Source organism: Anastrepha obliqua, chromosome 1, assembly GCF_027943255.1.
Source record: "Anastrepha obliqua isolate idAnaObli1 chromosome 1, idAnaObli1_1.0, whole genome shotgun sequence".
In the NCBI taxonomy this organism is placed as follows: domain Eukaryota; kingdom Metazoa; phylum Arthropoda; class Insecta; order Diptera; family Tephritidae; genus Anastrepha; species Anastrepha obliqua.
In genome coordinates this window covers 113,045,519-113,058,652 of record NC_072892.1, presented here as the reverse complement: position 1 = coordinate 113,058,652, position 13,134 = coordinate 113,045,519, and the positions used below count along the sequence as shown (strand labels likewise).

The 13,134-nt window shown below is 34.3% G+C and overlaps 1 protein-coding gene across 6 annotated transcripts in view; it reads left to right on the top strand.

Moving 5' to 3' along the window:
* The window catches only part of LOC129235658 (uncharacterized protein DDB_G0281497), a 59,717-nt gene extending 48,321 nt beyond the window's left edge, over positions 1–11,396 (top strand). Inside the window, exons 1-4 of one of the 6 annotated variants that reach the window (XM_054869615.1) lie at positions 2,851–2,996; positions 4,677–4,880; positions 9,280–9,800; positions 10,469–11,396. In XM_054869615.1, coding sequence (XP_054725590.1) covers positions 4,698–4,880; positions 9,280–9,800; positions 10,469–10,712 — 948 coding nt within the window. In that variant the 5' untranslated portion in view covers positions 2,851–2,996; positions 4,677–4,697 and the 3' untranslated portion in view covers positions 10,713–11,396. Of the gene's footprint in view, positions 1–2,850; positions 3,062–3,087; positions 3,407–3,731; positions 3,845–4,676; positions 4,881–9,279; positions 9,801–10,468 lie in introns of those variants that run through there. The other 5 variants (XM_054869614.1, XM_054869617.1, XM_054869616.1 and 2 more) reach the window with 5 other exon arrangements.
* The last annotated feature ends 1,738 nt before the right edge of the window (positions 11,397–13,134 follow it).

Sequence of the window (13,134 nt, the reverse complement as noted above, 5' to 3'; positions counted from 1 at the left end):
TATTGTATTCAATTTTTTCAATGAAAATCTGATGCGGCACCTAAGCCATTCCATAGCAAAGAAACAAATGTGGTCAGGGTTAATAATAGCTTAAGCCGCACGCGTTGAACCACTATATTGCCTAGAGATGTTCTTAAAAGAATACAGCTGACCAGATTGGTAGTAGTTCCCGAACTAACTACTATTCACCTTTACTTGGTACAGTTTGCCAATTTTCATTTAAATCCTATGGTACATAAATATAATACAAAGATACATCCATACGTGAATATATGTGACTATTATAGGTGAGTAGGCTCGCGAATATACATATACAGTACTTACTTAAGTATGCATATACATATGTATGTACGTATGATAGTTATGCATGTCAAACAAATTTGTGTCGCGTATGTTGAAGCCAAAATGAAGGTACACTCGTATTCATATATACAAACATACTAATATAATAAAGGGTTTTCCAATAACAGGTGTTACAGGTGAATGGATTGCGCTATCGAGAGATAATTAACAATTTTTTATGGCCGGAATTGGATGGTATTGATCTGGACGACGTTTATTTCAACAAGGCGGCGCTACGTGAAACACAAGCAACGAAATCATTGATCTTTTACGGGAAAAGTTTTCGGAGCGTGTTATCTCTCGAAGAGGTGATCACAATTGACCATCGAGATCTTGTGACTTTTTTCTTGGGGCTACGTGAAAGAGAAGGTCTACGCCAACAGCCCAGGGTCGATTCCAGACCTCAAAGATGGAATTTGTGAGGCTATCAATGACATAGGGCAGCCACTTTACAATTCGGTTATGGAAAATTTCATGAAAAGGATATTGTCCCGTAAGCGTGGTCGTGCTGGTCATTTGCCTGATGTTATTTTCCACTATTAATGGCATACCTTCCTCTTTATAATGAAATAAACATCCGATCATTTAAAAAAAAAAAAACATTTTTCTTTGAATATCAAAATAACACCTCTTATTGGAAAACCCTTTATGTTTGAATTTTTTACAATGCTTACGCATTTTCACTTACAAGGGGCGGTTGATAAGTTTACAGTATATTCTACTTGGTGAATGAAAAGTGTGGTGTTGTATATTTTTCAATCACCGCCACTGAAAATATAATAATAAATTTATTTTCAAAATCGACGGAAAAAATTTCGTTTCCGTAACTCTTTTTTTAATTTCAAGAGAAAATAATCACTGGGACCGAGGTCTGAAATTTGGAGTGGTAGCCGAGTAGTGAGCGATTGTGTCTTTCAGAAACAACATTCCACGCGCCAAACTGCTATGTCTGTGCTATAGGACTGCCTCATGTGCCTGACCTAGTAAATTACCGTATTGATGGCCGTTCTTTGTACTCTCTTTAGTCAAGTAATCAATTAGTAAAGTTCCTTCACTGTCTAAGACCATGACAGCCGTCATATCTGACGCCGACTTTTCCACTTAAAATGTATTTGGTGATCTTTTCCCCCTTTATACTACAGCACCGGTTCTTGCTTGAACTTACGGTATCGAGAAATCAGAATATATGTATTATCCTTGCTTGAACTCTGGTACACACTGACGATATTAGGTGTTATGCTGTTGCAAATTTTATCTAAATCACTCTGACACAACTCCAAAAAATCTTTAGAACTCTCCAATCCTCGCTGCTTGTCGAGCGATGTGAGCATTTGTGGTACCCATGGGCAATAACTTATTTCAGGTAATTCCAATTCATACTTACAAAACTAAATTTCCGACTTTTTGGACTTTTTCACGGGTTACGTTTGAGTCCATTATACATATATTTGAAGGCGCAAAGTCACCAAGAACCGATGATATTTTTTCAAAAATTTGTTGCGTCATATTTCCTTTCTTAACGAGGAATTTAATCTAAATCGCAGACTTCACATATAAAAAGTGTGCATAGTTTTGTTCGATCTCAAATATATCAGAGGTTATTGGCCGAATGCGCCCCATTTTAATACTAGCCTACCTTGTGTACCTACATGTTTGCCAAGTTTCATTCAAATATATTACTTTTTGCTCGAGCTATCCTGCGCATGGTCGGATGCATCATTCTGAGCGTTTTAGTATATACGAAGGTATATTTTTATATCTATCTCGATTCCTATATGTTGTTACATACAAATGTTATGTGATCAAAATTATAAACCCTTGTGCACAAGTGCGCGGGTATAAAAATTTAATCTGTGCTGCCACTCAGTCTAGTAAAGACCAGTTGGCAATGCGATAGAGGTGAATACTAAGTTGTGCACAATGAAAGCGACAGTATCACAGCGCCACTTATAAACATTTTTTCTCCGCGGTTATTTAAGAAACAAGATTCTCTTATATATGCCGTTTTATATAGTTATTTTATGAAGATATTATTTATGAAAAAAAAAATATATATATTTCTCAATTGATATTCCCTTTTCATAGTAGCCTTCAAACCTGTGGGAAACCGGATACCTACTTGGCTACCTACTTGGTATATAAACAAACACATATTTGTACAATTTTTGTGTAATGTGCTCTTGTGCCATACCAATTTTAACTCAAATTATTATAAATTGAGAAGAACAAATAAATATTGTATTTCTTACTCGGTTCGTTTCGCAAATTGGTTTTCTATATTAAATGAAAGTAATAGAAGTGATCATATCTGGTTGAATACCGACGTCACTGTGTCTATACGTTAATTAAAGACGTTAACAACACTTTTATCTGTTGCGACGTTGTGTTGCTACCGCTCGCATTGTAAGCATCACATAAAAAGTAGCTAAACAGTTGGCAACTCAACTTACATGGTTGTATTCCACCGCATTTATTTTCTATGTTATTGAGCCTCGAATCAAATTGCATTTGCTTATGTTTTATAGTTTAAAATTGAATGTTTCTAAATTTTCTTGTGCAAAACAAGAACACAACCAACACTTCTACGTAAATAATAGTAAAGTGCAATCAAATGTAGTAAAATCATCGCAAGAAAACAATTATTTAATCACAAGGTTATTATACTTGTACATTTCCATTCGTTGATTTGATAGCTTCAGTGCGGTGAATGCAAACAGCTGTGCTTAAGCCAATTTTTACAGGCATTGGAGTTACTAATCAGAAATTCTACAACTCGCATAACTTCATTACCGTGCTCGCCATCACCTTTCATTATACTATCCCGTTATAGTGCAGTTAGCTCAGTGCAAATAGGGAATTTACGCAGCAAAACAAAAAAGTATACGTATCTGCAATAATTCGTTGTTATTTTTGTGATTGGTATAACATTTGGCAACAAAAATTTGTGAAAAACAAGTTGAACGCCTGGTTAGTTTCACTTTTCCTGGCGCAACGATCGCTATCTTGGTTGTAAAACGTTATTTTTGGAAAAGTAGAGCAGCGACTAATTTTGCTGCATTTGTAAGTAAGTGGAAGGTGGCAAGTGGTGATATTTGTGCAAAAGTTTATAAATGTCTGCTGAATGCACAGACGACCGATTAGAGAGGAAACAGAAAATACACATTTTTTGAGTGTATTGATTTGGCAATAAAAAGTAGTAATATAAATTGATTGTTGCAAATAATTGTGAAGTTATTTTAAAGTGATATAAGTTTCATGTGATTATTGAAATTGCAGTGCACTTACATTGCTAGGCTGTTGGTAATTACTAGACTGTTGACGGTAAACGAACCTCTCATTTTTGGCGAATTTAGGTATAAAAAAGTTTATATACATATGTATGTAGATAAAATACTGCTGGAGTAAAAGTCCTTGACCGCATGAAAAAATGGATTGTTCCTCTATTTAGATCCGACAGTCGTCAGAAATTAATCACTTTGAGGAGTCGCCGGACTGACAAAAGGTACATGACGTCACTTCTTGTTTAGTGCCTTGCATAGGTGCCAGGAATTTACAAAAGTGTTGCGTTGTAGTGCTTAAAGCCTCGCATAGTATTCTTATAGCTACATACAATACTGTTCAAAACAAAAGCATAAAGTGCTTAAAAACAAGAACATACATATCGCACCCTAAATACAAAAGGGGCACAACTCAAAATTTTCCACACTCGACCTTGACTTGTTTACAGTAGCACAGAAAACAAACTATGTGACATATCACGCTGAAATTTGCCATGTAAGCTTATAACAGTCCTATCAAAAAACAAAAAATTTATTTTTGCCATATGTCATCCGCGGACCGTTTTATTGATAACGTCTCGTTCATATTGTAGCAGAAGTACATTTTGAGTTGTGACCCTTTTGTATTTAGGGTGCGATATGTGTTTAGAATTTTAGATGGACAGGACTATAAACAAAACTTATTCAAACTTTAAACATGCGAAAAAAGCAAATATCTCGCCAAGGTAGTAAGCGCACTGAGCTATATTAATAAATTTGTTCATCATTTTTTTAATAACAATCTGCAGCAACAGTTTAACAGATAAATTTTGTTGGAAAAAAAAATCAGTAAAAGTAAATCAAGATAGAAATTAGACATTTTCTGCTATACTAGTCATGTGAAAAGCAAGTGCTTTACTACTAAAAATTTGACTTTGCGAGTAAAAATGTGCCACAATTTTTTTTCTTCAAGATAATCAGGCTTAGTTCTTTGAAAGTTTAAACTTTAATGCTAAACACTTTAGAAATTTCAACTATATCAACTCATTCTAATGTGCTTTTTTCGTTCCCTTGCAGTTCCATGAGATCGTGCCCGATATGGATGATACCGATTACATGATGTTCAACGAGAAGCAATCTATACGCGAATCGGCGCGTTCATTAAAAAAATATGGTAGTACATGTTGTAATCATAATTTGCGTAATAATGAGATTCTGATACGGCATGATGTCGAAAAGACAGACACACTGCAGGGTATTGCACTGAAATATGGATGTTCGGTAAGTAATTTAATTTAAAAATTAAAGCTTTTGAACATTATTTTTATTTAAATTTTCTTTGTACATTTACATAGATAGCAACGTATGTATAATGTGCATATGTAGTTGGTTTGGTTGCAAACACAGTATCGATTAAACTTTATTTGGCCTTTAAACAATGTACACACAAACATTCCTATACGTAATACTTTTTGATACTTTAAGCTGCATTTTTGTTTTTAAATAACAAATCATAAATATTTGTCGATCTAATAATAAGCACCAAAGCGATACTGCTCGATTTTGGTACAACTGCATTTCATGAAAGAAGTTAAGGCACAAATCAACCTGATGCTTTTTTTGTTTTTTGCTAAAATCCAGTTATTTTTAACTGAGTGGGAAAACCAGTTGTTGCCAAAAAGTTTATTTAGTCATTTGGTGCACAATACCACCATACTTCGACTTCGTGGTGTTTTTTGATTCCCAAGCAAAATACCTACAACTCAAGCTATGCTGGTGAATATAAGCAATGTTCTGCAACTTATTGTTGCAGTAATATAATATGCATAAATTAAGTAGGATTACAAAATTATTCTGCGAATTTTAGTGTATTTGAAAATTTGGGTTAATTATCAAATTAAAAATATTTTCTTTGCTCTCTTAATAAAAGACAAAAATTTAATTTCGACGTCAATTTAAAAGTTTTATCTCAAACTGAGATTTGAGCTACTTGGAATAAATTCAAAAATTTAGTATAGAGAATAAGTCGACGTATATGATAGCAAAGATAAATAAGATAAGATTGACTAGAAATTTTGTTTACTTATCCACTTTCATTGCGCTGAGTCTGCAGTATTTTTTTCCGGCTTGTTTAAATGTTACTGAATGCTTCTGGCGTTTGACGTAACTGCCCATATGTATTTATACGCTTTAGTTCTCATGCTGTGTCTACTTTATGCTAAGTAAAATAAACGTATGCCTTGCACATACATGCATATGAATGTATATGAATTTGTCAAAGGTGTAAAATGCTAAAGGGTATTTTTATATAACTTTGAGTTGGGGTCTCATATAATAATAAATGACAATCCTTTTTCAAAATATTTATGTTTTGAATATACAGGGTTGGCCATATTAAACTGACCCATTGAGTAACCCTATAACTTTTTACTGTAATTTGAAATCTAAGGTTTACGTCAACAAGCCAAAGACACTAGGCGCACTTAAGGCCAATATCCGACGGGAAATAGCCGCCATATCGGCCGAGACGCTGGCCAAAACTATGGAAAACGCCGAAAAACGGGCACATTACGCTATACGAGCTAAGGGCGACCACTTGCGCGATATCATATTCAAAAAGTGATGTAAACGAATCTCCTTGAACTAAATTAAATGTTTTTCACAATGAAACACAAAAAAATGTTTCTTTTTCCATATTTTTTTAATAATCACATGGGTCAGTTTAAGATGGCCAACCCTGTACATATCCAAATACGTGCTAAGGGCGACCACTTGCGCGATATCATATTCAAAAAGTGATGTAAACGAATCTCCTTGAACTAAATTAAATGTTTTTCACAATGAAACACAAAAAAATGTTTCTTTTTCCATATTTTTTTAATAATCACGTGGGTCAGTTTAATATGGCCAACCCTGTATTGATATAGGAATTCAGAGAATCACTAAGTTTTCGATTGTGGCTTATTAAAAGAAAAAATTTCTAAAAATAAATGTCACTCTTTCTTAAGTCGCACTTTTTAAATTTTTTGCATCTTGATGTTGTCAATTGTAGGCTTCCAATGTACGGCAGAGTTTTTGTCAATATTTTTTCCATGGCAGAAATAATCTCGGTGTTATGCCGAGATCTGCTGAGGGTCGAATGATGCCTGGAAAAAAATAAAATAAAAATTGTATGCCTTACTACAGGGCTGTCACAATGGGTCCGTTGTGGTAACGCTTTGAATTGGCTAAACGTGTACAACGTACCGTGATGCCACAATGAAAGTATTGCCGCATATAAACAAAAAAAAAAACAGATGTTCTTGTCGTGAAAGCAAATATTATATTTCGTTGTGCATAAACAGGTTTTTATTGGTTATGAATTATATTATAAAATTAATGCTTATTGAAGCGAAAGAGTGTTTTAATAGAATTTGTGGTAGTAGAGCAACCATATTTTCGAGATCGAAACGCACATTCATTTTTCGGGGCAACTTGATTAAGCCTAGCCTTTTCTCTACTCTTCCAAACCTTTATCGCAAAGATGAGGGTGTATTTTAATTGACACAATCAATTTAAATTTCATTTATTTTTTGCATTAATTTGGTATAATCAAAAATAATTGTTCTTCTTTAAATAGTTGCAATTTTCGCTGCAGCCACACGCCACACGCCAAAAGTAGAAAGTTGCCAGTTTTTGTGTATTCCGACATGGCGTACGGCACGTATGTTGCGCCGTCGACTCAAGTGCACACAATCTATTTTGCTGTCAGTAAAATTTGTTGCCGCAATGGACCCATTGTGACGGGTCTATTTTATCCGCAGCGAGGTCCGTGACCGGGTTTTTTGTACATGAAATACTAATAGTAGGTGTTGGAAACATTTTATAACGAAAATACAACATAAATGTTCTGAAGTATTTCACTTTTATGTATGTACGTATATTAACATGCTACGAGGGTCACTTGAAAAGAATACACAACCCATACCAAGTTTCAACCAAATCGGTTTATTTCTTTGTGTTTGGCATTCGTTTGAATCAACGCACAAGCTCACGCCTCATCACTTGTGGTTGCAAAATTAATGGAAATATGGTTCCAACTCATTTTACATCCTCCTATTCTCAATTTTGACTCCCTCACAGTAAATATTTGCTCCCCTATTCGAAAAATGTCTGGCGGGAAAAAGGTTTTATTCAAACAAGGAGGTGATGGCATAAACGAATTGCTATTTTTCAGTCTTGGATAAATCCTATTATTCGAAAGACATCAACAAACTAACAAACAATGGCGTTGGACCAAGTGTATAAGCCTAAAAGGAGACTTAGTCGGGAAATAAAAAGGGTTTATGTATATATATAACTGGCGCGTACAACCTCTTTGGGTGTTTGGCCGAGCTCCTCCTCCTATTTGTGGTGTGTGTCTTGATGTTGCTCCACAAATGGAGGGTTTGCCCCAAACAATTTTCTTGATTGGCGCGATAACCGCTCACGCGATTTAGGCCGAATTTACCAAAGCGCGCCAGTCGTTTCTTTCTCGTGCTAACCGGCGCCAGTTGGACACACCAAGTGAAGCCAAGTCCTTCTCCACCTGATCTTTTCAGCTCAGAGGAGGCCTCCCTCTTCCACTGCTACCACCAGCTGGTACCACATCGAATACTTTCAGAACCGTTTGTATCCATTCGGACGACATGACCCAGCCAACGTAGTCGCTGGATCTTTATTCGCTACGCTATGTCTATGTCGTCGTAAAGCTCATACAGCTAATTGTTCCATCGCCTGCGATATTCGCCGTCGCCAACGTGCAAAGGTACATAAATCTTCCGTAGGATCAAACTCCAAGCAAATAAGTAGTTTTTATTTTTGCACGGACTTTTCAAACGACCCTCGTGAAGATATATTGTACATAAAATCTTAAATCGAAGGTCAATAATAATAACCAGTCTAACGTCAATCGTTATAATAAAAAAAAATGATAAGAATAAAATTTTAAATATGAATTATTATTTTTTTTTAATTACTTGCTCTCATGCTATGCTTCATTTCGCTTTATTAAAAAGCTGCTAAGTTCTGTTTTCCAATTTTTGCAGGAAAGTATAAAAATCGTTCAGTAATTTTCTTCGAGCACGTATTTTGCAACATCTCTAATACAAAATTTTGCGTATTCCAAGCTAAAACAACTCCAAACGATTTCCACAAAGTTGATAAACAATTTTTTTATTCTTCAAGACTTATGACATGTTCGGTGAGAATTTTGTACATAGGAAAGTTGCTTATCCCTGATTAAAAACGTTTGGAAATAAAACAGACAACTGTATTTATTATTTTTCTTGCTTCTAGCAAAAGTAGACTTAGCAACTTTTCACGCTAAATTGTTAATGATATCATATAGAATACAAATATATATGTATGCATGCACATATTACACTATCAAAGGCCATCGAGCGCTGCCGCCATCAATCATCGTCTGCACGTGTATTGTAGCGAAGTCTGTGATTTGCGATGACCAGATATGGGCAATAATTTCAAATCGTCCTATTGAAAATTTAATACATTTTTTTATTTGTTAAAATGTGCAATATGTATACATTTATTTACTTATATATTATAGTATCTACATATGTACGATTAAATGTATTTATAATTGATGCGCTTTGAAAAAAAAGCTAAGTAATCAATCGCTTGTCATTTTTCTGATTGACAGACGGAGCAGATACGACGCGCCAATCGCCTCTTCGCCTCGGACAGCCTGTTTTTGCGTCAGTTTCTTTTAGTGCCAGTGGATAAGTCGTCACCATATTACCCGAAAGCAGATGAAAATAATCCACTAGGAATTAGTTCCAACAACACTGAACAACAAAACAACATAAATACAGAAAATGACGTAAATAATGTGAATGCAACAGATGTAGCAGTGAATGCAACTGCGGACCCGCTTGGAGTATTCGCCGCAGCAACCATTTGCGTTGACTCAACAAATAATCCACGTCCATCCACGCTGCCAGCTCGTCCATACTCAATTGCCGGTGAATTATTAGTGCAAAACATTGACGATGATGTCACGCTAAACAATCACAGCAGCAGTAGTAATAAACAAAGTAAATCGCTTGATTCTGTGGTGACCATGACACCGGAGGAGGAAAATCGTAAATGTATAAATGAGTTTTTAAGCAAAATAGATTCAACCATTTCCGAGTCGCGGAAATATGTAGAAAAGTCGAAAGAGTAAGTGTCTTTATATACATATAAATATTTTACTTATTTTATTAAAGTTTTATAAAATATAAACAGGGTGTCGCAAAATTAATCATCCAATCTTTTTAAAGTGTCACATATGAATGACGTACGATGCCATTTGCAAAATATATAAATCTTACGATAGGGTGATTAATTTTGCGCCGTCTTATATTTTACTTAGAGATGCAAAATACTGAACTTTTTTTTTATTTATTTAGTTTAATTATTCAATTTGAATAATTTTGGCGTTCAACACACATTTGGTAATTCGAGGTAATGAGTAGTGAATCTGGCAAAGTAATCCCAAAATTATACTTTACTAAATTTAGTATTAGAAGTAGAGGCTTGAAGTGATATTGGAAATCACTATGTGTTTGGGTGGATATCATAGCTAAAAATAAATGTAAATCCGTAGGACGAATATGGTTCCAATAGCACTCTAGTTGAAAACCATTAATGCCTACCTTTATGCAAATACTTTTTATGTCGTCTTTTGCATCCCTAAAAGTATTTTCGTATTAAGGAAACAAAACTATTTTTGCTGTATCAAAATTCTAAGTAAAATTAGTTTTAAGTAAATCAACTAATAAATGCTATTTGTTTAGTAAAGACAGTTTTTTATATAAAATTTATATCTTTATCAATTTCAATTACAGAATGATTACCAGCCAAAGTGACAACGATCTGTTTGTTACCACCGATTTTGTGCAGCACAGACGTAACAATCACTTGAACAATTCGTACAAGACGAATCGGCAAAATCATCAAAATCATCAGCGGCATAGCTCTTCGGGCAGCACATCGGATACAGCTCAGCTATTAAATACCACACAAACGCGACACGTGCAAAAGTCGCTAAAACGACTGGAAAAGCAGCAGGATGAATTTTTCGAATTGTAGCACACAAATCGAAACGACATTGCCTGCAACCCTCTGAATGCCGCTTATAGAAATTTTAATATTAGTTATAATGAAATTGAACATTTGAAATTGTAATGATAACTTAAATGATTATGGCAGCAAACGTGAAGAAAGCCCCTATTATTAAGAGTATAACGCAAATATTTTATACTATATACACATGTAAACAGTAGGATGGAAAATTGTTTAAATGTTGAAAACTGTGTTAAAAACTATTACAAAATAAGAAGGATGGGGCATTTTAAATTTGATTGGCTATAATTTACATACATATACACTCAACTGCTGTTACTTCTTGCACTTGAATACCGATACTACAACGGGTAGTTCAACAGAAAGAAGAAACCATGATAAATAGCAAATTTATTAATAACATTAAGTTTGATTTTAAAAATGCTTTAATGTTTTTAAGCAAAGCTTCGCCAAGATAACGTAACGTGAAAATGAAGTGAAATGAGTATAACTTTTTGTTTTTAAGTGGGTATGTATTGTGTATGCAATCAACTGACATATATGTATATAATGTATTTATAAAGTATCCATTTTTATTTACTATTTTGTATTTATATTTTATTCCGTTATACATAAATACATACACATATTCGAAATTTTAGCGTTAGTTTCAAGCGCAGCTTTGATGTTTTTTTCTATTTTATTTCTAATCATGTGTTAAGCACTGAAGAGTATTAAAATAACATAAATTTTTATTTTGAAAAAAAAACCATGGCTTTTCATTTTATTTTTTGAAAGATTTATTTTATACCTTACCGAAGCGAGCGCGGTTCATATCCGGCCAAGCAAAGACACTACAGTCGTAGCCAAAGAAATGTAAGCTAGTCTAAAAAGATCGGTAACAAATTACCTGTGAACTATACAGTCTTTGCAAACACGCAAACAAAATTATCATTGAAAATGATAAAAAGACAAAGAAATTTAACTTGTTTTATTTTATTTTATTTTTAAATCTGAAATGCGTTACAATGTTTTGAATGTTTTAAAGTTGATATTCGGCATTTTCGTTATCGCTTTCATCGTCATTAAAAGTTTTCAATTTTTTTGATGGTTGAACATACTCAGATGCTAGATACATATATTGATTCAGGTTTTTCAACATCGATGTCTTTCAGCGAAAAGTAGCCTAAGAAATCAAGAGATAAATCCAAAGAAATACCATTTTTTGTTATTTTGAATCCAGTAAACTTTATAACGCTCAACGCGTGAACATAAGATAGTTGTGCAAGTTTTTTCCATTTACTTTCAACCAACTTTTTTCCTTTGAGCTCCATAACAGTTAGCGCAATTTTGACCGGTGCGACTTGAGTCACTTGAGTTTTGTACCCTTAACTTTATCCATTTGAATATTTTGCGACGCCAGATTATTCTTGAATACATTGGATTTTGTTTACAATTTGTGCTAGCCACCGGTAAAACCTTTGAATATTGCCTTAAACCACTCGGCACTTTCCGCGCACCAATTATGTTGAACAGTTGAACATGGCCAAACACAAAACAAAATATTTACATTTATCAGGTTTTTAGTGTTTGATAAGTTTACATATTTTACTTCTCCTTAAAAACAAAAAAATGTGCACATTTTTTTTGTGCAGGCAAATTTTTGCTAGTTTTCGTACTAAAAATTTAGGTGTTAAAAATGAGCCTCAGCCTATTAAAAAAATGAATGGAATCGTGAAAAATTAGGAAAAGTGTCAATTTTGCTGGGGAATGAATGCGGTCAGCAGAAAGGCACATACGCTAAGCCCGACCCAGCTCCATTTTAAGTCTATTGAGGTAACTGGGTCTGCACGAGGTATTGTAAAGAGTACAGATCCTAAGGTGAAAGTGCACACTTCCATTTTATTCTATTTTAACGACTTAAAAATTCATCATTAACCAGTTATTGCACCATTAAAAAAAACTGGATACGAGACAGTAGTTCCGTTGAGAAGAAACAAAAGCGATTAATTTGTAAGTCGGTTATGTTTTTAGTGATTCTAAAAAATAGATCATCACATACTGAAGTTTCTCAAGTAGTAGAAGGGGCAAGGAAATATATGCTGTGTTTAAACAACACCTTGACACTCCTATAACATATTATCTCATATTTACTTTTTTTACACTTTTCTCAAAAGCGGACACCTCCCACAAGCGGATAAATTTTTCAGTACCTTAGGTGTCCGCTTAGGAGAGCGTACGCTGTAATTCATTTGAAGTAGCCAGAGTTGATATAGTAAGTAGAAGGCATCGTGTTCTGCTATAGCAACGCCATATCATTTACATCTTTGATGACTCACCAAGAAATGAAGGGTGAGTGGTTGAAAAGTACACTCATACTATTGATCTTACACACTCATGCTATCATTTGAATGCATGTCTGAAGAACTTCCTCAGTAGGAATAAGATT